General features: G+C 36.0%; 1 protein-coding gene across 1 annotated transcript in view; it reads right to left on the bottom strand.

Moving 5' to 3' along the window:
* BMP5 (bone morphogenetic protein 5) overlaps positions 1 to 24,038 on the bottom strand; it is a 141,597-nt gene that overhangs the window by 48,954 nt on the left and 68,605 nt on the right. The window contains exon 2 of the mRNA XM_003404418.4: positions 12,147 to 12,339. Within this exon, the coding sequence (XP_003404466.1) occupies positions 12,147 to 12,339 (193 nt within the window). The remainder of the gene's footprint in view (positions 1 to 12,146; positions 12,340 to 24,038) is intronic.

The following is a 24,038-nucleotide window of genomic DNA, read 5'->3' on the forward strand; positions in this document are numbered from 1 at the left end:
TGAATAAGTATGGTGAAAGGATACAACACTGACGCACACATTTCCTAACTTTAAACCACACGGTATTCCCTTGTTCTGTTAGAACTACTGCCTCCTGGTCTATGTACAGGTTCCTCATGAGCACTATTAAGTGTTCTGTAATTCCCATTCTTCGAAATGTTATCCATAATTTGTTATGATCCACACAGTCGAATGCCTTTGCATAGTCAATAAAACACAGGTAAACATCTTTCTGGTATTCTCTGCTTTCAGCGTGGATCCATCTTACATCAGCAATTTTATTCCTCCTTCCATGTCCTCTTCTGTATCTGGCTTGAATTTCTGGCAGTTCCCTGCTGATGAACTGCTGCAACTGCTTTTGAATGATCTTCAGCAAATTTTTTTTTGTCTCTGATATTAATGATATTGTTTGATAATTTCCAGATTCTGTTGGATCACCTTTCTTTGGAATGGGCACAAATACGGATCTCTTCCAGTTGGTTAACCAGGTAGCTGTCTTCCAAATTTCCTGGCATAGATGAGTGAGCACTTCCAGTGCTGTATCAGTTTGTTGAAACATTTCAATTGCTATTCCGTCAATTCCTGGAGACTTGTTTTTCACCAATGCCTTCAGTGCAGGTTGGACCTCTTCCTTCAATTGTTCTTCCCTTTTGGCTTTGTATCTCTAGGTCTTTGTACATTTCATTATAATACTTTGTCTTCTCAAGCTGCCCTTCGAAATCTTCTCTTCAGCTCTTTTACTTCATTTCTTCCTTTTGCTTTAGCTACTCTACATTCAAGAGCAATTTTCAGAGTCTCTTCTGACACCCATCTTTTCTTTCTTTCCTGTCTTTTTAATGACCTCTTGCTTTCTTCCTGTATGATGTCATTCCAGAACTCATCTGGTCTTTGGTCATTCACTTTCAATGTGTGAAATCTATTCATTTATAGCTAAAAACAAATGTATTTTAGCAGATCTTACTTTAATCATGTTCAGGAGCTTAAATATGTTGAGTCATGTATGAGAAACTGGTGGACTTATATATATTGATTTTTAAGGGTTTTGTTTTTTCACTGAAAGAGGAAAGAGTTTTGTATATATGTCTTGGCATGTCTCAAAAACACTAGAGGGGTACTTTACTAAGAACTGAGCAGCAGGAGCCAAAATTCAGCAAAACTTGAGTTATTACCAACCTCACAACCCATCTGAAAATGCAGATTGGTGTAATGGGAAAACTAGGGCTATGTACTTAAGAACATAATGAAGAAGAGCTAGAACATAACTTTTATCATCTTTAATATAAGTATCAGTGTAGTGCAATGAAATGAACAAGGATATATGGATCAGATGAAACTTGAACAAATAAGGAATTTCTCAGCCTCAGTTTTCCCATGTATAAAAAAAATCATATCATAATCCTCCCATTAAAAGATTTTTGTGAAAACCAAAGAAATTACGTGTAATGTATTCTACATATTTATCAGAATGAAAGGGAAATTACACTTGAAACTTTACAAGTCTATCATAATCATAATACAGGTGTCTCTAAATTGCTTAATTTTTAATTGTAAAGTTAGAAGAAGTGTTATTTGGGAAGGCACATTACCTTCAAATGGCCTCAGTAGATGCTTATTTTAGTTGCTTATAGATGTTAGCTGATAGAAATGGTTACAAGAAGAGGGAAGAGGATGTAAAAGGGGAGAGGAAGGGAAGGAAGAAAAAGATGACAAAGGAAATTTAGTAATTATTCCTGGGAATGTTGTCTCAAAAAACCAACTACTGGCTATCTTTATAAGTATGCCTTTTAAAAATTACTTATATAAGCATAGCGTAAGAGGTTGTATTCTGGATATAACATTTATAGATCTAAACTTACAGATCTACACACAAACAAGCAAAAACCTGTGGGCACTTGTGCTTCTGATAACATGTATTTATAGTGACAGTATCATACTCAAAACCAAAACCAAACCCATTTTCATCGACTAGATTAAGACTCATATCAACCCTATAGGACAGAGCAGAACTGCCCCCATAGAGTTCCCAAGGCTGTAATCTTTAGGAAAGTAGGTTGCCACATCTTTCTCCCATGAAGCGCCTGGTGGGGTCGAACTGCCAATATTTTGGTTAGCAGCTGAGCGCTAAGGAGCACCACCAGTGCTCCTTAACATCATACACAGATTCAAAAAATGCTATTTTTCAAACACAGATGGACTTGAAGGTGATGTGCTTTGTAAAACTGTGATAAATGATTCAAAAGGCAGCTCTAGTGATAGACATGATGTCAAAGATGCATATGAAGAGCTTGAGAAAGTTATTACATAAGTATTTTGAGAGTAGAAACAAGGACTATGGCCATATTTATGGAATTATTTAATATAACATGATTAAAAATATGTATGTTTAGTTCTGTTAATAAACTGTTACAGTTTTGACTATTTTAAGTATAAAAAAAAATACCCACTGTAAAACTTTAAGCAAATTTAATGGATAAATATTCCATATGCTTCTCTAAATTTTTTGATTTTTTTACTTGGGTAAATGGGATATCATCTTTATGTGGTTATATCATGATATGTGATGTCCCTATAATGAAGCATACACATTATGTCAAGATGCCTAGTAGCACGCCTTGCATGTAGTAATGGATGTTTGAAAATGTTAGCTTACCCTAGTATCTCTGCAGCTAAATAAATGAGATATTTTCTTTATAAAACTAATATATATAACCAAGAATTTCATGTTTGAAACCAGCTAGTCTGGGATTCTACCTTTGAAAGCGACCAAAAGAAATCATAGAATACTCCAACGAACTGGAACATGAATTACTTAGCCAAACCACTGCTTTATTGACGGAAAAATATAAAAAGAAGTTGAATGATTTCTCCACGGTTACTCAGCTAGTTGGAGCCCAACTAAGACCAGAACCCAGAGTTCCACATTTCTTTTTCAGAGCACCTTCTCTTAGGACATGTTTGTTCCACTTAGTCCCAGATCATATCTTAATTGCTTTCCTTCTGCTGAAAGACCATTGAATTTTGGATTGAGGCACTAAATGATTGAGCCTTGAGCTATCAGCCTAAGGCAAGTTAGGTAGAAATGGAGCCACAGAGTGACCTCAGACATTTCACAAATTCATCTATTCATTCACATGCCACGTGGAGATCTCCAAGGAACAAGGAAACAGCAGCTGAAGAGACAAGGATTTTTCCCCAGAGCAGATAGAGCCTTTCCCCTAGAGCTGGCACTCTGAATTCAGACTTCTAGTCCCCTAAACTGTGAGAAAATAAATTTCTGTTTGTTAAAGCCACTCATTTGTGGTATTTCTGTTACAGCAGCACTAGATAACTAAGACAACTTCATGTCTCACTAATTAAATTACAGGACACCAAAGGGGAAGTATAACCAACTAGAAAAGGAATGAACATCACCCAAAGATGAATAAAAAGCATTATTTTGCTATTATTATTTTTTGGAAGTTATAAACCAAAAACCAAACCCATTTCAGTTGAGTCGATTCTGACTCATAGTGACCCTATAGGACAGAGTAGAACTGCCCCATAGAGTTTCCAAGGAGCATCTGGTGGATTCAAACTGCCGACCCTTTGGTTAGTAGCCATAGCACTTTACCACTACACCACCAGGGTTTCCTTGGAAGTTATAAAGATTATAAAAGGTATGTGTGTATGGTGCCCAGTTAAAAAAGCTGTGCTATTAAGGTTTTGTACTTTTTCAAATTAGCTAATCTCTAACTATGAATCCCAGATATACCTTCTGTGTTTCCTTCTGGGTTAGAGTTGGTCATAGTGGAAATTTGTACAAGATTTAGAAAATGGATTGAAGCAGCAGCCAAGATTATGCTTGGAAGACTGGTCCAGTGGCAGGCTTTCCCGCTGCTCATGTACTTTGTCTCTGATCTGCTGGATCACCATGTTGATGAATAGCTGGGTCTGCTTCTCCTCCAGCTCAAACTGGATCTCAACTCCATCAGTTTGTCCAAATCCTGGCCTACAATTCCTCCAGCTCCTGCCGGATCACTTCCTTTAGCTTTTCCACATCCTGATCCAGGGGTATAAGCAGCTGGCTGTGAAGTACACCAGCTTCCCCTGCAAGTCACCTGCATCAATGAAGTTGGAGGCTCAGAGGCATGGGAAATAGACATGATTTCAGTTTGTCCTTGAAGTTCCAGCTTATCCTCACAGGATTCAGTTCTTGTTCTTTCCAACCCTTCATCCATTTTGCATCCCAACTGCCCATGTTACATCCTTCAGACCCATCACCAGATACAGAAGCAACAGCTTTACATGAACTGTTTCAACCAGTCCCCATGATTGTGGAAAGTCAAATCCCTGTAATGAGTCCCTTATCCCATATGACTCATAGTGGTTCTACTTTTTGTACAGGAGCAGATACATTCCTAGTTGGCATATTTCACATACTTAATAGGAAATAGCAATATCAAATACTGAGGACATGACAAATAGTATGATTTGGTAGGAGAAGGCTGTTAGTGGGCCATCTTATGATGATCAGCTTCAATTGAGAGAAGTTGATGGAAATCAAATTGCAGTGAGTTGGGGCGAATAAAATAGGAGAAAGTGAAAGGGGTCAAAGTAAATTTCTGTATTAGTGACATTGGCTAACATACAGAGAAAGGAAATGGTGTAGAATTTTGGGGAAGTGGAAACAAACAGAATCAAGTAGAGGGATATTTTGATAAAGCAAGAGACATGAGGATAATTATAGGACACATTTGTATTCATATTTAGAAGATATAACATTTCAAAATATCTCAACACTAGAAGAAATGTACATAGACAATAATGAAAACCTTCTGAAATAAATATAAGATTGATTACGTATCTATAATATCTTGGAATAAGACTATGACACTTCTTTATAAATGAGGCCACTTTAGAACAATGGGAATTGGATAAACCAAATGCAATGGATGACTCCTTGGATAGAATTCTCATTTAGTTAATAACCTGTACTTACAAATTTTTAATATAGCAATTCATTCATTGGCATTAGCTTTAGGAACACTTAATGATACATAGTCTATAATAACTCTCTGTCCCTAAATTAGAGGGAAAAAATTAAGTTGAAAAATTATCTAAAAGAAGTAAATTTATTTGTATAACCAACATTATGAGACAATGAAAGAGGAATATTCTACAGGTCATTGTGGCTTTAATTATGTGTATCTTTATATAGGTATACACTACTTATCTGTCAGTTTGCCTTACTGCAGTGGCTTGGGTATTGCTATGATGCCTGATGCCATGCCATCAGTATTTCAAATACCAGTAGGGTCACCCACGGTGGATAGGTTTTAGCAGAGCTTTTAGACTAGGACAGACGAGGACCTAGTAATCTACTTCTGAAAATATTGGCCAGGGAAAACCTTTCAAATACCAGTGGAACATTGTCTGATACAATGCCAGAAGATGTCCTTCTCAGGTTGGAAGGTGCTCAGAATATGACTGGAGAAGAGCTGCCTCTTCAAAGTGAGTCAATCTTAACCACATGGATGGAGTAATGCTTTGGGGACCTTCATTTGTTGATGCGCATGACTCAAAAGGAGAAGAAACAGCTGAAAACATCCATTAATAATCAGAACATGGACTGTACAAAGTATGAGCCTAGGAAAATTGGAAGTTCCCAAAAATGAACTGGAATGATTAATGATCCATGTCCTTGGCATTAGTGAGCAGAGATGGACTGGTATTGGCCATTTTGAATTGGATATTCATATGGTCTACTATCCAGGAATGACAAATTAAAGAGAAATGACATCACATTCATCAACAAAAAGAACATTTCAAGATCTATCCTGAAGTACAACACTGTCAGTGATAGGATAAAATACATGCATCTGCAAGGAAGACAAGTTAATACGACTATTACTCAAATTTATCCACCAACCACTAATGTCAACAATGAAGAAACTGAAGATTTTTACCAACTTCTGCAGTCTGAAATTGATCAAACATGCAGTCAAGATATATTGATGATTACTGGTGATTGGAACGGAAAAGCTGGAAATAAATAAGAAGGATCAGTAGTTGGAAAATACAGCCTTGGTGATAAAAATGATGCCGGAGATTGCATGATAGAAAATTGGAAGATCAATGACTTACTCATTGCAAATACTTTTTTTCAGCAACATAAACTGCAACTATACAACGGACCTTTGCCAGATGGAATTACACAGGAATCAAATCGACTACATCTGTGGAAAGAGACAATGGAAAAGCTCAATATCATCAGTTAGAACAAGGCCAGGGGCTGATTGTGGAACATACCATCAATTGCTCCTATGTTAAGTTCAAGTGGAAGCTGAAGAAAATTAAAAGAAGTCCACAAGAACGAAAGTACAATCTTGAGTATGTTCCACCTGAATTTAGAGACCAGCTCAAGAATAGATTTGACATATTTGAAAACTAATGACCAAAGACCAGAACAGTTGTGGGATAAGATCAAGGACATCAAACATAAACCAAGTAAAAAAAAAAAGGAAAAAGTAAAAGACCATTAAAAAGACAGGAGAAAAAGAAACGACCAAAATGGATACAAGAAGAGATTCTGAAACTTGCTCTTGAAAGTAGAGTAGCTAAACAGAATGGAAGAAATAATGAAATAAAAGAACTGAACAAAAGATTACAAAGGGCATCTAGGAAGACAAAGTAAAGTAATGTAATGAAATTATGCAAAGACCTGGAATTAGGAAACCAACAGGGAAAAACATGTTAGGCATTTCTCAAGCTGAAAGAATGGAAGAAAAGATTTGGGCCTCAAGTTGCAATGTTGAAGGATCCTATGGGCAAAATATTGAATGAGGCAGGAAACATCAAAAGAAAATGGAAGGAATATACAGAGTCACTGTACCCAAAAGAATTGGTCGATGTTAAATCATTTCAGGAGGTAGCATATGATCGAGAACCTATGGTATTGAAGGAAGAAGTCCAAGATTCACTGAAGGCACTGGCACAAAATGAGGCTCCAGGAATTGACAGAATACCAGTTCAGACGTTTCAACAAATGGATGCAGCACTGGAAGCCCTTACTCTTCCATGCCAAGAAAATTGGAAAAGAGCTACCTGGCCAACTGACTAAAAGAGATCCATATTTATGCCCATTCCAAAAAAGGGTGATTCAACAGAATGTGGAAATTATTGAACAATGTCATTAATATCACACACATTTTGCTGAAGATAATTGAAAAATCGTTGCAGCAGTAAACAACAGGGAACTTTCAGAAATTCTAGGTGGATTCAGAATAGAACATGGAATGAGGAATATCATCGCTGATATAATATGGAGCTGCCTGAAAGTGGAGAATAACAGAAAGATGTTTACCTGTGTATTATTGACTATGCAAAGGCATTTGACTGTGTGGATCGTAACAAATTATGAATAACATTGCGAACAATGGAAATTCCAGAGCACTTAATCGTGCTCATGCAAAACGTGTACATAGGTCAAGAGGCAGTCATTCGAGTGGAATGAGGGGATACTGAGTGGTTTAAAAGCAGGAAAGGTGTGTGTCAGGCTTGTATCCTTTCACCATACTTGTTCAATCTGTAAACTAAGCAAATAATCTGAGAATCTGGACTATGTGAAGAAGAATGGAGTATCAGGATTGAAGGAAGACTCATTAACAAAGTGTAATTTGCAAAAAACACAACCTTGCTTCCTGAAAGTGAAGAGAACTTGGAGCACTTGCTGATGAAGATCAAGGACTACATCCTTCAGTACAGAATACACCTCAACATAAAGAAAACAAAAATCCTCACAACTGGACCAATATGCAACATTATGATAAACAGAGAAAATATTGAAGTTGTCAAGGATTTCATTTTATTTGGATTCACTATCAATGCCCATGGAAGCACCAGTCAAGAAGTCATACAATGTGTTGCATTGGACAAATCTGCTGCAAAAGATGTCTTCAAAACTGTTAAAAAGCAAAGATGCCAGTTTAAAGGCTAAGGTGTGCCTGACCCAAGCTGACCCAATCGCCTCATATGTGTGTGAAATCTGGACACTGAATAAAAAAGATCGAAGAAGAACCGATGCCTTTGAATTATGATGTTGGCGAAGGAGTCCATGAGAGCCAAAGTACAATTTTGGGTTGCCAGAAAAACAAAAAAATCTGTCTTGGAAGAGGTACAGCCAGAATGCTCCTTAGAAGTGAGCATGGCAAGACTTCCTTTCACAAATTTTGGAGATGTTTTCATGAGGGACCAGTCCCTGGAGTAGGATATCATGCTTGATGAAGTACAGGGTCAGCAAACAAAAGGAAGACCTTTGATGAGCTGGATTGACATGGAGTGGCTGCAACAATGGGCTCGAACATAGCAAAGATTGTGAGAATGGTGCAGGACCAGGCAGCATTTTGTTCTGTTGTACATAGGGTCACTATGAGCTGGAACTGACTTGATGGTGCCTGAGAACAACAACAACAAACATAGTTATAGACAGACCAGGAAGAAAGGCCTGGTTATCCACTTCCAATAAATCAGCCATTGAGAACATTATGGAGCACAGTTCTATCCTGACACATATGAGGCCACTCTGAGTTTGGGGCTAACTGTATAGCAGTTAACAACAACACATGTGGATTGTATGTGTGTGTGTGCATAGATGAGAGAAAGAGAGAAGAAACAGTCAACCAAGAATACATTCACTATCTAATTAAGAAGCATTAAAACTTTCCAAGAAAAGCTTTTGAAAATTGTCTGGAAGCTGTACAGATAAATTTTGGAGGATTAGGTGCAACACTACCTCTACGCCATGACACCTGCACCTTAAAGTCCACAGTGACATCTTCACGTTCACAAAGTTTTCCGTATCATCACTATCTCATCTCCTTTCATCTCTGAGTAGTGAAAAGCTAGTAAAAATGTAAAAAAGTCCACCCAAAGATAAAACATACAGTTCTTCTGAGTATTTGACAAAAAGAAAAAAATCATTCAAGGAACCCGACCTGCAGCTCTAGTACTGAATATATTAAGGAGGTGCCACAAGTTAGTAAATGAGATTCTCTCAAGTTTATAATGCCACAAGCTCATTGGTCTTTTCAAATGGTAATTATCATATTGTGTAAATCTCACTGTACATAAGTTTTCAGACTTTCTGATCCCATGCTGCATATTTACACTTTCAGGTACAGATGCAAATTGGTGAAGCAGTAATATTAGATGAAATTTTGAATGACAAGCATGGCAGAAATGGAAAAACAAATTGAATTTCCACTGTGAAAATTCAATTACTTTCCTCTCTGTGGGATTTTTTTTCTTTAATTGCCAAGACACTTTTATAATATTTAGCAGGTTTACTGACATCACATCATCCATTATTTTTCCCTGCAGAAAAATCTAAACATGTGCCACGGGAGGTCTCTTCATGCAACAAGAAATAAATACATGAAATTATTAGGTAGATACTTTGATCACTCTTAATGACTCCTCATGAATCAGTACTGCACCCAGTACAGCTTCCTTAGAGCTCTTTTATATTATATTCTTGTCACTCAAATAGGAAATAGTCTAAGAAGAATTAGCTGATAAACTGCTTTGTGAGACAAATCATTTCTATTTTTAGGTTTACAATTCGGATCTTCAAATAGAGAAGGATTTCTCAAATCTCAAACAGAGCACCATGGATATCTTTGATGGGATAATTCTGGGAGGGGGGCTAGCCTAGTCCGTTGTAGAACGTTTAGCAGCATCCATACCCACATTCCTACCCCAACATTTAGACCCATTAGCACCCTCCCTCCGGTTGTAACAACCAAAAATGTCTCCGGACATTGCTAAATATTTCCTTAGGGAGCAAAATAATTGTCTCAGCTGAGAACCACTGAAATAGAGGATGATCCCTGCACACTGAAGAAATGCAAGGTATGCCTGCGTAGTGCCCTGTATACTTAGAGAAGATGTCTCTGACCATCTGAGTGTCTCATTCTGCTACACTGCTCTCAAGAGCCCATGAAATCTTCCTGAGTGGAAACTGTCAGTGTACGTTGTGAAGTATGTCCACAGAAGAATCACAAATCTTAGAGAAGCAGGAGGAGGGAGATGATGTAAATATGAAGCTGACTGTGAACTGGAATGATGACAGCTTAACTAAATTTATCCAAGCACTGAAGGTGGCTAATGACATTGAGCAGGCTAGCTTAAAATGTTTTTACAATGGAGCACAGAAATTTATAATCATAGCAGAGCATTAGGAAAAGGGTGAATTATACATAGTACATTTTCTTTTGGGAATATATATATATATATAAAAAATAATTTGTGAAAAATCTATTTCATGTAAAGCATTTAACACAGTGCCAGACATATGGTTAGTATTCATCAAATGAATAAGTGCTGGCTGCTATTCTTATCAGTAGAAATACTGACGCTGACAATTTTTTTTTTTATTGTTTCATTCATATACATTTAAACATTTTATTGTTTAGAGATTCTTATTCTAGGATACTTTGTGTGTGTGTGTGTGTGTGTGTGTGTGTGTGTGTGCGCGCCTAGGAAGCTCCTACTTATCTTGAAAGGCCCAGCTCAAAGGTGAATTCTTCTCAGTGGCTTCCCCTAAGTTTTCTCACTCTCCCACCCAAAGAATTAATTTTCCCTCCATTTGTATTTCCACAACACTTAGTGCATACTTACATCATAGTGCTTAGCACATTGTATTATAGTTATTAAAGTCTGTGTGCAGCAGGCCCACCACAGCCTCTGGCCCCCAGGCTATGAGCTTTTGAGGTCTTATTTACTCTATCTTATGTGCTCTGTGCTTGCCACATGGTAGACGATCAACAAAAGCATGCTGAACTCAGCAGAATTATCTGGAAAATTCAATCATGTGGAAAACCTCATTTCCCAATAATGCCAGATATATGAGGTGCGACTGAAGAGCAATGCCTTCTATATAGATTTTGGGGCTGTCAGCCTTATATGAAAAGATTAAATAAGTGAAATGATGCAAAGAGTGTGAACTTTTTACCAAGAAAAATAAAAGTCTGAATAAATATCGGAACACTCCTTTAAATTGCACATGTTTAAATATGAGTAGGGATAAATGCGAGAGATGGAGGGTGGTAAGAATACAAGGCATAATTTTAAGAGTTTTAGGTCTTATTAAGATAAATAAGAGAGAAAAGAGATGACATAATGAATTAGTAATGTTTCCTTTATTTGGTCATATAACACTGTCAAAGAATTCATAAACTGGATGATTCAGAGATCAGATGATGTCTTGAATGTAAAACTGTAAAACATCAGTCTAGATTAGTGCAATGACTCCCAGCCCCACCAGTCTCAAGCAATACCTTAGAGAAAGTGAGCTTTGTGTATGTGAGAATATATATGTATTGTTGAATTCACTGCATTAGTGAGTACAGTCTGCACTTGCTTTTCATTTTTTTCTGAGTTTAATTCAAAATGCAAAGCAGATAAAATATAAGCTTGGTGACAGAAGTTTCAAGAAATGATCATAGCTTTAAAACTGGCCAGAGGCATAGTTGTTATTTTTTGTCTTTTATTTTTTCTCCCTTTTCCCTACCTCCGTTTTAGTTGCTAAGAAATACGTGAAATAACAAATAATCAAGGCTAAAAAATTGGATTTAAAAGTAACTTTTCAAGTTGAAATTCTTTTTAATTGTGGTGATATGATAGAAAAATGAAGCATTTTTAATCTAGCCTCTCTTTTAGAGAATAAAAGTCAAGGTTCCAAGTTGCAAAGAAAATTTCCCCTAGTATAAAAGAAAGAACACAAATATTTATCTTCATTGTGTGCGTGTGTGGGAGGGTGATAAAATGCCTTCAATCGCTTAAGAAAAATTAAAAGCAAGACATTTTTTAGATTCTTGTGTTTTGTTTCTTTTTTTGGTCAGATTACCATGTCCTACCTAGGAGAGGTTGTTATGGGGAAGCATGAGGCAATTTAATACACAGTTTGGTGTCATGAGTGGGGAAAGCTGTAAAATACATAAGGATTTTTTCAGATCAATTACTCTTACTTTTCTATGTATCTACAACTGGCCTTGCATGCCATTACATCTACAGAAAACATATTTCAATAGGTCACGTGGGTTATCAGTGGGTTTTACTACAATTTAACATTTGTTTTCTAGGACATAAATTAGATATAAAGGTGATACCTATTTGTGTATTCCTTGATGATCTGATATATGCTAATCTTAATTGTTTCATTTTCAAATCGATTGTTGCTCTGATCCTTGTATATCCGAAACTCAGCTGCTGTCACTGCTTCTCCATGAGGAATTTGAGTAAGATCAAATCGAAATTCTTTGTAATGCCTTCGTTGATGAGAGAAATCCTTGTCTCTTTCAACTGGGGGGGGAAAGAAGGAAAAATGTTAGTTCTCTATAAAATATGAAAATTGATGGTTAATTCTCCAGCTTTGAAAATAAAAACAAACAAGCAGGATATTATAAAACTGGGAAAACACTAAAACCACAGACACATATGTGCTTCCAGTTAAAGGAAATTCCACAAACCAACAGCCTTTAGTTCAAAAAAAAACCTCTGTGGTTTTATAAAAATTCCAGGATCCTGAATGGAAAGGCTATCCAAAAATGTTTTCAAAGTAAAGGTTGTAAAGTGATTACTAATATGTATCAAGTACCAGAACACAGAAAGTTTCATACAGGAGTTAGGAATATGTTCAAGAAAACTACAGAATTCCCAGTAAAGTCAGTGGTGAGATTTATCAGGAAACAGGAGGAAAATAGGAAGCAGGACTGAGGAAGTTCAGGTACATAAGGACTTTATTTATGGCATTTCAGAGGTCAAATAAATGTAATAAATTCATTTACACAAAGATTATTGCTAAAATATCTTCTCCCAAAGAAATTTTTATCTCCTTTCAGCAATTTTTTTTTTCAGCAATAGAAACACGCTTTAAAAAAGAAAATATATTTTCATAAATCCTTATCGATTGTTTAGTACAGCATCCTTAACCCTGATGCCTCCCAAAGACTTCTGGCTGTTCTTACCCAGAATTGAGAAGGGGACTTATTTTCCTCCTTCAGCAACCTTTGTACTAAACCAAGTCAAAGAACTTCCCCTCTTGGGAATATTAAGGAATGTTGAGGAATTTAGAACACTAAGTATAAGGCACATAATTACATAATCTGGCTTTGTAAGAGTGTGTATTGTCTGATACAGTCTATATCTAGTGGGTACCACAAACTTTCTAACAAATTCCCTATTCAAAGGGCTCATTCATAGAACATACAGTATCATTTGTTGGAGTTAAGATTCTCAGTATTGGCACATTGCCTAAAATCTGCATTATCCTGGACAGGATTAAAAAAAAAAATCCATTGCAAAGTACTTTGTGCAAACTGTTGCAGAGTTACAGACTGCGGTGATGTTTTTTAACGTGTTTCAGTGACATGTATTTTGTCACATAAAAATAAAAAATGCACATGTTATATAATTGGTTGCCACAAGGTTCAATATCTGGATGAAGAACAAAAATATCTTTAGAAGATTAATTGAATTTATCTCAACACTCCTATAAATATAGGAAACTTAGGGTCCTAAACTAGAGATAAGATTAGGGAAGAGAGAAGAGGCCCCTGGTCCTCCAGGAATGGCCCTTGGGAACCGAGGCAGCTATACCTCAGTGTAGTAGGGCCAGATTGGTTTCAGGCCAAAGAGGAAGGTCATAAAAATGGAACCTACAATTTCTTGCATTCGTTCTCCAAAATATTCCCTGGCTTATTTTCCCCAGAGGAGCAGAAGGTGATTTAGAAAAGCAAGGACTTCACCACCGCTCTTACCTCAGACACCTAAACCAGTGTAGAGAAAACTGTAAGTAGACCTGCTGGCTTTTTTGCCCTGTGGAGCTTGGCAAGGATGGTGCTCTTAAGCTGTCTGGCTCACACTAACACCATCACACATGACTACGAAGTTTTTAATTTAATTTCATTTTTTTTTTAAGATATCATTATTTTGGTCTTAAAAGAGGTCCATTCCCAGAGGGATCACTAATCATTATTTCACTAAATCAGGAATATAGCACCATTCTTAGGATGTTATTTAAACCTCTTTTCTGCCTAAATACCTGCTGGCAATAGCACAGGCTGCTGTGAACACATCTCCTTCCTTTTCCTTTTGTCCATTCTCCTGACTGAGCCATATGAGAAAGGAAGTGCAATGGTAGAAAATACCTACCAACTGGGTATCTAATAATTGAATGTGCACTCATGAGTATTAAAACTAGACACAAAATTTGTTTTCAGACAACCAAATTTAACTTAGTGTATTTTTTGTTATTTTCTGATGCTAACTTTAAATGAAGTAAATCACATTATGGAACAGTATTTAAATAGTACCTATTATATGCCAGGCATTTTTCTAAGCATTTTATAATGCTAATTTATTGTACTTTGTAACAACCTATGATGTAGGTTCTATTATTATTATTATATTGTTATACTATATAATTATATTATATTACTATAGTATATAATAATATATCCTATTACTTTATTCTATTATTATTATATCATTTTGAAGATGAAGAAACTGAGGCATAGAGAATAAATACTTTGCCAAAGGGTTTGAACCTGGGATCTGGTGGCGCCAAGTTATGGTTCTTAATTGCCAAGACATGCTATTTTTGTTTGTAGAAAATAACTTTGTCCTATTAAGTATGTATGCTTTAATATAGATCTAAAATCTCATATTCACAGGTCCAAAATTCAAAAATCTCTGAAAATTGAAATGCTGGTTCAAGACCATTTGTCAGAAAAACCAGAAATTAACTGATGTGAGGCTATTTAAAGTCTTTATCTCACTGAGTCCCTGGATGGTGCAAACTGCTAATATGATAGGTTGGCAGTTTGAGTCCATTCAGACGTACCTCAGAAGAAAGGACTGGTGGCCTACTTCTGAAAATCAGCAATTGAAAACCCTATACAGCACAGTTCTATTTTCACACACATGGGGTCGCCATGAGCCGGAAATGGCGACTGGTAAATTTATTTTACAACCTTAAATATGAATTACACCTGAATATGAAGAAAACAAAAATCCTCACAACTAGACTGATAAACAACATCGTGATAAATGAAAAAAGAAACTGAAGTTGCCAACAATCAGCATCCATGGGAACAGCAGTCAAGAAATCAAATGTATTGTACTGGGCAAATCTGCTGCAAAAGACCTCTTTAAAGTTTTAAAAAGCAAAGATGTTTAAGTGTGCCTGACTCAAGCCATGGTCTTTTCAATCGCCTCATATGCATGTGAAAGCTGGACAATGAAAAAAGAATAGAGAATGATGCATTTGAATTGTGGTGTTGGCAAAGACTATTGAATATACCATGGACTACCAGAAGAATGAACAAATCAGTCTTAGAAGAAATATAACTAGAATTCTCTTTATAAGTGATGATGGTGAGGCTTTGGCTAGCTTACTTTGGACACGAGAGGAAAGACCAATTGTTCAAAAAGGTTTGGTAGAGGGTCAGTGAAAATAAGGGAAACCCTCAATGAGATGGATTGACACAATAGCCAAACAAAGGACTCAAACATTCAACTATCATGAAATGGCACAGGACCAAGAAACATTTTGTTCTGTTGTAGGTAAAGTCACCATGAGTCAGATCCAACTCCAACGGTAACTAACAACAACAATATGAATATTTATTGCTATGCTGCAGAAATGTTCATTTGTTTAACTAGGTGACACTCTCCCAGGCCCTGCTTGAGGAGTTTCATACATTACAATATATTCATCAAAAACCAGACATTCAAAATTACTTTTTTTCATTATGAAAGACAATATTCAAAATTCTAAGTGACAACAATCATTATTCAATTTTTCATTCTTAACAATCAAGTTTATATTTGAAATTTAGGCATAAAAACTATCTTACGGGAAATAAGAGCTGAGGCTTGAATTTCTTATGATCTAGTCTAAAGCACGCACCTGCATAATGCAGATGAGTATTGAACTCATATTATGTAAGGTCATCTACTGTTCTGGAATTCCCTGTGAGATGTTAGCGTAATAAAGTGGGAAGCTAGAATTTCAGGCGTTATAAAATTTCAGTTTTCTAATCCAGGCTATTTAACCTAAACCCTTAAGGGGGCAAATTTTCAAAGAGTTTAATAAAATTTTATATGAAATATACCACACAGAATAGAGTTGCATTGCAGATTTGTTCAGTGATTCAAATTCCTATATTCTACTTCTTTGAATCATAATTGTGCCAGTAAATTCTGTGGGACATGCTGAAGTGAGTAATAGAATAAAGCTCATATTTCTATAGCTTTGCACTCCTAATTATGCCCACAAATATTCAACAAGGTAATCTCAGTTATCTCAAGGGGTAACGCTAGAGAGGTGGCAAATATTAATATCCCTGCTTAAAGAATGAAAAATACGGTAATGACAGCTAGGTAGTAACAGATGTCTGTCTCTTAAAGCCCATTACATATCTTTGTTCAGTATTCATATCACTTACAAAATGACATCCTGCTACTCTAGGCTTTGAGACTAGTTCATTATTAGTACATTTAACCGATGCCTTTCACCAGCACACAACAAAAATGTAGAAAATACAATAAAGACTTGATCATCAAAGTGTAACTAGCACCTAACACAGTACACTACCTAACTCAGAGCAGTCTTCTAAGAAATCTGGGTTGAGTGAAAGGTTGCATGAACAGATCAAAATCTAGATCTCTCTTTTCCATCATGATCCTACTTTATTCCTCCATTGATCAAAGGCATGATCATTTTATTTAACTATCATTTATGTGGCACATTACTTTTAATCTTCACAACCCTACTTATATCTGTAAGTTTCCAGAACTTGCTCAAGAGCCCACGATTTAGAGTTAGCAAAGAATGTATTTCACCCCCGGGTCAGAATTTCAATCCCAAACCATCATCAACCCAACCCTGAGTTTTCTGTTTTTAAAAATTATGTAATTATAAATTTTTCCATTGCTTTCATCCTCATCTTTCTAAAGACTCTCCCCTTCATGATTCTCTTATTCTAGAGGGAATGTCAATCTCTCTAGACTCTGTTCTCTTTCTAGAACACTTCCTCTCTACTCTACGAAAACATGTATTCAATTCCATTATGTAATGTTGATACCATTTCTTAAATAATGAAATTTTTATGAATAAATAAGTGATTGTATTAGTAACTTGAATTAATACAGTGCAGTGTAATTTTTTTAGTGTAATATTTGTATTAATTTGTATTAATATGCAATGCCATACTTTTACTACAAGTATTTTTTTAAATACATGTAACTTGCCATACCTTCCTTAGCCTACCTAACCTCTTCTCCACTGAACTCACCACCCAACACACCGAACACACAATACAAACACAGATGAAAAAGGAAACACAAGACATTTTATGTTCCTTAAAGGTCAGCTTTTATAAGAGAGATCTTTGTCTTGTTCAAATTGTGAAACTTAAATATTAAGCATTCTCTTTCTCCATATATTACAGGTTATATATGGCAAATGGCTTGAGAAGCTTAAAAGATAAATAAGTAAACAAGATGAAAAAGTTCAGAGAAAAGTGTGTGCTATATTTGGTATATTGATTCACATTATGTTAAATATTCCATCCTTTTAATTCATTCTTTAATGTATATGTTATAGCAATTAAATGTCATTAGTTTCCTGTATAACTTTTATTATCATTTCTAATGAAATCTGTATTACCAGACTGAAATATGGAAGACTCAATAAAAGCCATAGTTACATTCTTACTTGGTAGGGAAAAAAAGTCTCTTAAATACAGGACAATCAAACAAAATAAAACAAAGCAAATGAACAAAAAAGTAGGAGAGGAGCTCTTTTAAACCAGACCCAGACTTGTCAAAGGCGATAAAACGACACTACTGTCAAGACATACTGAGATCAGAAGGTTACTGCTTTCTCTGGTATAGATCATTCCTTTATCCCAGGCCACAGATAACATTTCTCACACGTGAGTGGGAAAGGGAATTTAGGAAGAAGTATAACTAGATTTAAAATAAACACATTGTATCAATAAGTTCGCCAGTGAAAATTACCCATACTGATATTTTCATATCTTCAGGAAAATCTAACAAAACCAACAGGCTACAGTTTGCCAAGCAATCATATGGTACTTAGGGCATCAGCTCAAAAACAGGGGCACCGGTTGTCTAAAGCAAAGACCCATAGAGGCCAAGCAGACGGGATACAAACAAAAGCCAGCACTGCAGTGGAAGGGAACTGTTAGGGCACTAAATGAAATTGATACCATTGTATAAATTTTGTATAACAATTATATTTTCCTTTTCATTTAGGACCAATCAGGTATAACCTCACATTGATTTCTCTCTTGTCAATCACATAAGAACACACAAGCAGCAGTATAATCACATGACTCATGATGCACCTGGTTCTGTGCAAATTGAACCGAAACGCATCTTCAGATTGAGCATAATCTTATATTTGCATCATGCTCTTGGTGATCACTCTCATCCCCATCAAGTATCAGCAGTAGTTCAATGAACTGAAAACGTAGCATCAAAGAACAGAAAGTGGGTGAGCAAGGTTTTAAGTATGATTTTAAAATGGAAAACACTTGTGGAGGTCTGCGAAGGGCCTGCCAACAAACTCGGTACAACAAATGAATGAAATTATTCCTGACTGCCTTGTAAGTACTATTTCCTTTAACTATCTCAGACTCGAATAACAAAATCACATCTTCCAAATCAATTTTTTTGTTTACTAATTTTCAAATATAAATTTTTGTGTTAATGTCCAAATTTAAATATAAATTTTATTTTATAAATTTTCCGTGTTTTATAAATTTTACATATTTCCAAATATTAAAACGTATATGCTACAGTAGAAACAAATTTAAAATGTGACCAAATTTAAAATGTGACCAAATTTATGTCCAGATAAAATGGAATGCCAACAACTAAGTGGAGTGCAAAAATGAAAGCTCACAGAAGATTTAAAAAAAAAAAAGAGGGTATGTGAATCCTTAAAATTTGAGAATTAACTTCCTTTTTAAAATTTAATGGATCAGAAGAGACGTCTTCCATTGAACATTCCCATTTAATGGGTGCAAATTGTTGTACTAGTATTGCTGGAGCTGAAATTACTAACAGCAATACAAATATAAGATTATTTGTTCCAAATTCTGCATCCATTCCTTGCTGTAGTTAAAAAAAGAAATTAACAATGGTGTAGAAAGTGAAAGTATTTTAGAATCTGAAGTTGTCACATCTGCAGATCCCATAAATAACAGAAATACAGATCCTGCTTTGTGGAATATTTTTTCTTCTAATGATGTAAATTATTGTATTTAAAGATGTAAATCAGTGGATCATTTGAAAATTGGTGCTGAAAATTTTTGGATAGTAAACAAAGTTCTGTAGCCAGAATATATTTCTAGGGTGCAAAGCTAATTGTGAGAATTATAAGAAGTGGCTCATGTTTTCTACATTAGTTAGCTATGTATATCGTTTTATTTGCAAACTACTCAGTCCTAAATCATTCAATTCTCAATTTACTACTGATGGATTTAGCGACTGATGCAACTTGAATATGATTGATAAACATGAAAACAGTTCAAGTCACAGAGATTTTATGTTGTCTTATTTAAAACTAAAGACATGGTTTTGCCTTAACTCATGAACTGGGAACACAATGAAGGACATCAGTACTGGAAAGCCATTTTGCAACACAGTACTGCTGCCATTACAACAATCACTGAACATGGACTATCTTGTCAAGGAAGAAATGAAGTGTTTGGGTCCCCACAAAATGAAATTTTGGAGGGTTTACTTGAACTTGCTGCCCAGTTTGATCCATTTTTAGCAGGTCACATCTTAAAATATGGTAACACAGGAAAGGGAAACCCATCATAACTGTCTAAAACAACGTGTGAAGAATGAATGAATTTGTTGTTATTATGTGCTCTCTAGTCGGTTCAGACTCATAGCAACCCTATGTACAACAGAACAAAACACTGCCTAATCCTGTGCCATGCTTACAATCCTTGTTATGCTTAAGCCCATTGTTGTAGCCGCTGTGTCAATCCATCTCATTGAGGGTCTTCCTCTTTTTCACTGACCCTCTACTTTACCTAACATGAAGTCCTTCTCTAGGGACTGATCCCTCCTGATAACATGCTCAAAGATTGTGAGACATAGTCTCACCATCTTGCTTCTAAGGAGCTTTCTGGTTTTACTTCTTCCAAGATAGATTTGTTCATTCTTTTAGCAGTCCATGGTATGTTTGATATTATTCAACAACACCACAATTCAAAGGTGTCAACTTTTCTTTGGTCTTCCTTATTTATTGTCCAGCTTTCACAAGAATATGAGGTGATTGAAAACACCATGGCTTGGGAGAGGTGCACCTTAGTCTTCAAGATGACATCTTTGCTTTTCAACACTTTAAAGAGGTCTTTTGCAGAAGATTTGCCCAATGCATGTCTTTTGATTTCTTGACTGCTGCTTCCATGGGTGTTGATTTTGGATCCAAGTAAAATGAAATACTTGACAACTTCAATCTTTTCTCTGTTTATCATGATGTTGCTTATTGGTCCAGTTGTGAGGATTTTTATTTTCTTTATGTTGAGGTGTAATCCATGCTGAAGGGTGTGGTCTCTGATCTTCATCAGTAAGTGCTTCAAGTCCTGTTCACTTTCAGCAAGCAAGGTTGTGCCATCTACATAAAGCAGGTTGTTTAATAAGTCTGCTTCCAATCCTGATGCCCCATTCTTCATATAGTCCAGCTTCTGGGATTATTTGCTTAGCATACAGATTGGATAGGTATGGTGAAAGGATACAACTCTGATGCACACCTGTCCTGACTTTAAACCATGCAGTATCACCCCATTCTGTTCGAATGACTGCCTCTTGATTTATGTACAGGTTTCTCGTAAGCACAGTTAAGAATTCCCATTCTTCACAATATTATCCATAATTTGTTATGATCCCCATAGTCAAATGCCTTTGCATAGTCAATAAAACACAGGTAAACATCATTCTGGTATTCTCTGCTTTTAGCCAGGATCCATCTGACATCAGCAGTGATATCCCTGGTTCCATATCCTCCTCTGAATCCATCTTGAATTTCTGGCCATTCCCTGTCAATATACTGCTGCAGCTGCTTTTGAATGATCTTCAGCAAAATTTTACTTGAGTGTGATATTAATGATATTGTTCGATAATTTCTATATTCTATTGGATCACCTTTCTTGAGAATAGGCATAAACATGGATCTCTTCCAGTCAGTTGGCCAGGTAGCTGTCTTCCAAATATCTTGGCATAGACAGTGAGCACTTCTAGTGTTGAAACACCTTAACTGGTATTCTGTCAATCCCTGGAGCCTTGTTTTTTGCCCGTGCCTTCAGTGCAGCTTGGACTTCTTCCTTCAGTATCATCGGTTCCTGATCATATGCTACCTCCTGAAATGGCCAAGCATTGACAATTCTTTTTGGTATAGTGACTTTGTGTATTCCTTCCAACCGCTTTTGATGCTTCCTGTGTCATTTAATACTTTCCCTGTAGAACTGTTCAGTATTGCAATTTGAGGGTTGAATTATTTCTTCAGTTCTTTCAGCTTGAGTAATGATGAGTGTGTTCTTCCCTTTTGATTTTCTATCTCTGGGTCTTTGCACATGTGATTATAATACTTTACTTATCTTCTTGAGCATTAGAAAGAAACAAATAAATGACAGATGTGCTCCAGAAGTCTCACTGAGTGCCAGAGATCAAGTTCATGTAACCACATACTACACCATTATTGACACAATTGAATCTTTCATGAAAAGAAGGGCGAAAGTGTATGAAGTTCTTTCAAATTGATTTTCCTTCTTAAACAAGGTGAATATACCTGATGAAGAATGCATGAAGGCATCCAAGAAATGAGTGCAGACTTATCCTCATGTGTTAAATACAAACCTTTATAGGAAATTGCAACAATTTCATTCTTACATGAGAAGTAAGTTTACAGATTCGGAAAAAAATTTTTTTAATCTTGTAGCTGTGCATGATTCCATAATAGAAGATAAAATACAATACATAATTCTGAGTATTGAAATTGTTTTACATATTCCTAACATTAATGATGACAAACTGAAAAACAGAGCACTCATTTTTGTAGCTAAAGATACTAAAAAACCCTCAGAGTACAACAATGATTCAAGAAAGACTCAATTTATTATCCTTATTATGTATGGAAGTAGATATTGTTCTGCAGCTTAATTACGATGAAATCGTTAAAGCATTTGTAAGAGCAAAGAATAGAAAGAAATGTTTTTAATTATAATATGGAGGAGATGAAAGATCTATCTAAAAATATAGTAATTTGTTGTAATATTTTTCTGATCATTCAATTTTCTCTTATGACATTTTTTTCATTTGTTCATTTATAATTATAGTATTAGTTATGAAACAAGAATTGAAGTATGAGCTGTTTAAAGCAAAATTGATGAAAGTCAATTTTTTGTTGTGGGAGATCAACAGAATTTTACATTGATTGTTGAAATAAGTTCACTGACTCATGTTCTTTGTTGTAAAATATTCTTTTTGTAGAAAATGTGGTATATAGTAAAAATCTTAGTGCCACGCATCCATTAAAAATTTTGTAATCCAGTTCACCTCATTCTGCTAAAATGTTATATGCCACTTTTGCATTCAATAACTAATATTATAGTCATATTTAAAAAGAAGTTACATCATGGATAGCTAGCACACACACATATTATATATATAGATCTTAATCACTGCACCACCAGAGCTCCATACACACACACACACACACACACACGTGAATATATATATATAACTCACATGCTTGAGTAAGCAGAGGAGGGAGAATCACAGATTATCTGTGTTTAGGGCCCTCACATGCTTTAAGCCAGTCTGCATAGACTACATTAATGCCACATGCTCATCTCCTGTAGTCATTTCTGGAACATGCATGCTTTGAAGATTTTTCAGGTGAAAAGCAGTGAATATCACACAAAAGTCAGAAAAAGTAAAACTTCTGGTGATAAAATTTATGTATTTCAATGGATGGAAATGGTGACGGTTAAGATTGTGTGTCATCTTGGCTGGGCCATGATTCTCAGTGTTTATATGTCCCCCATGATGGAATCTGCTGTGAGTAGCCAATGAGTTGAAACGGAGTTTTTTGGGGCACATAGCCTACACTCTGGATCCTGCAGCTGCCTCTTGTTTGTCTGACCTCCAGTTCTTGTGACTTGAGCTAACAGCTTACCTGCTGATCTTGGGATTCATTGATCTTCACAGCCTGTGAGCAGGAGTCCTGCTTTCAAACCTGCCACTCTCGTGTTCACCAGCCCCTGCAGATACATGATTCAGGAGAAGCCTTGCGGTCTTGCCTGCCAATCTTGGGATTCGTCTTCCTCAATAGCCTGTGAGCAAGAACCCTGCTCTCTGACTTGCCAGTCTTGGGTTTGCCAGCCTCTGCTACATGAATCAGGAAAAGGCTTTTTCCTGACCCACTGACGTGGGACTTTCCAGCCTCTAAAATCACATGAGCTGTTTCCTTGATATAAATACGCTTCACTGGTTTTGCTTCTCTAGAGAATGCAGCTTAAGATGGAAATAATTGTCTATTCCCACATACTAACGTGGAATTATTTCTCTCAAATAAGTCCATCAAGATAAGATTTTTAATTTGAGCTGATGGTCGAAAATAGTGCTCTCTAAAATATAAAAAGGAGCTGCTTTACTGCACACACACACACACAGACTCCAAGAAAATAAACCACTGAAATTTCAGCAATATAGTTTCCCAACAACTCATGAGCATGAGGAGAGGATAAGTATAGTTCCTTCTGTTTCTAGGGAGCAGGTTTTTGTGTGCTCCAAACATTTCTATCTATGTGAAACTACAGAGCTATCTAAATCAGATGAAAATTACACTGACAGAACCAGAGAAGTAATTTATTATTATATTTTGGTTTTAAAAAGTGGTCACATCAAAGCATGCAAGAGGTAGAATATCAATTCCACAGGTTCACACTCCA

This window comes from Loxodonta africana, chromosome 1, assembly GCF_030014295.1.
Source record: "Loxodonta africana isolate mLoxAfr1 chromosome 1, mLoxAfr1.hap2, whole genome shotgun sequence".
NCBI classification, from domain to species: Eukaryota; Metazoa; Chordata; class Mammalia; order Proboscidea; family Elephantidae; genus Loxodonta; species Loxodonta africana.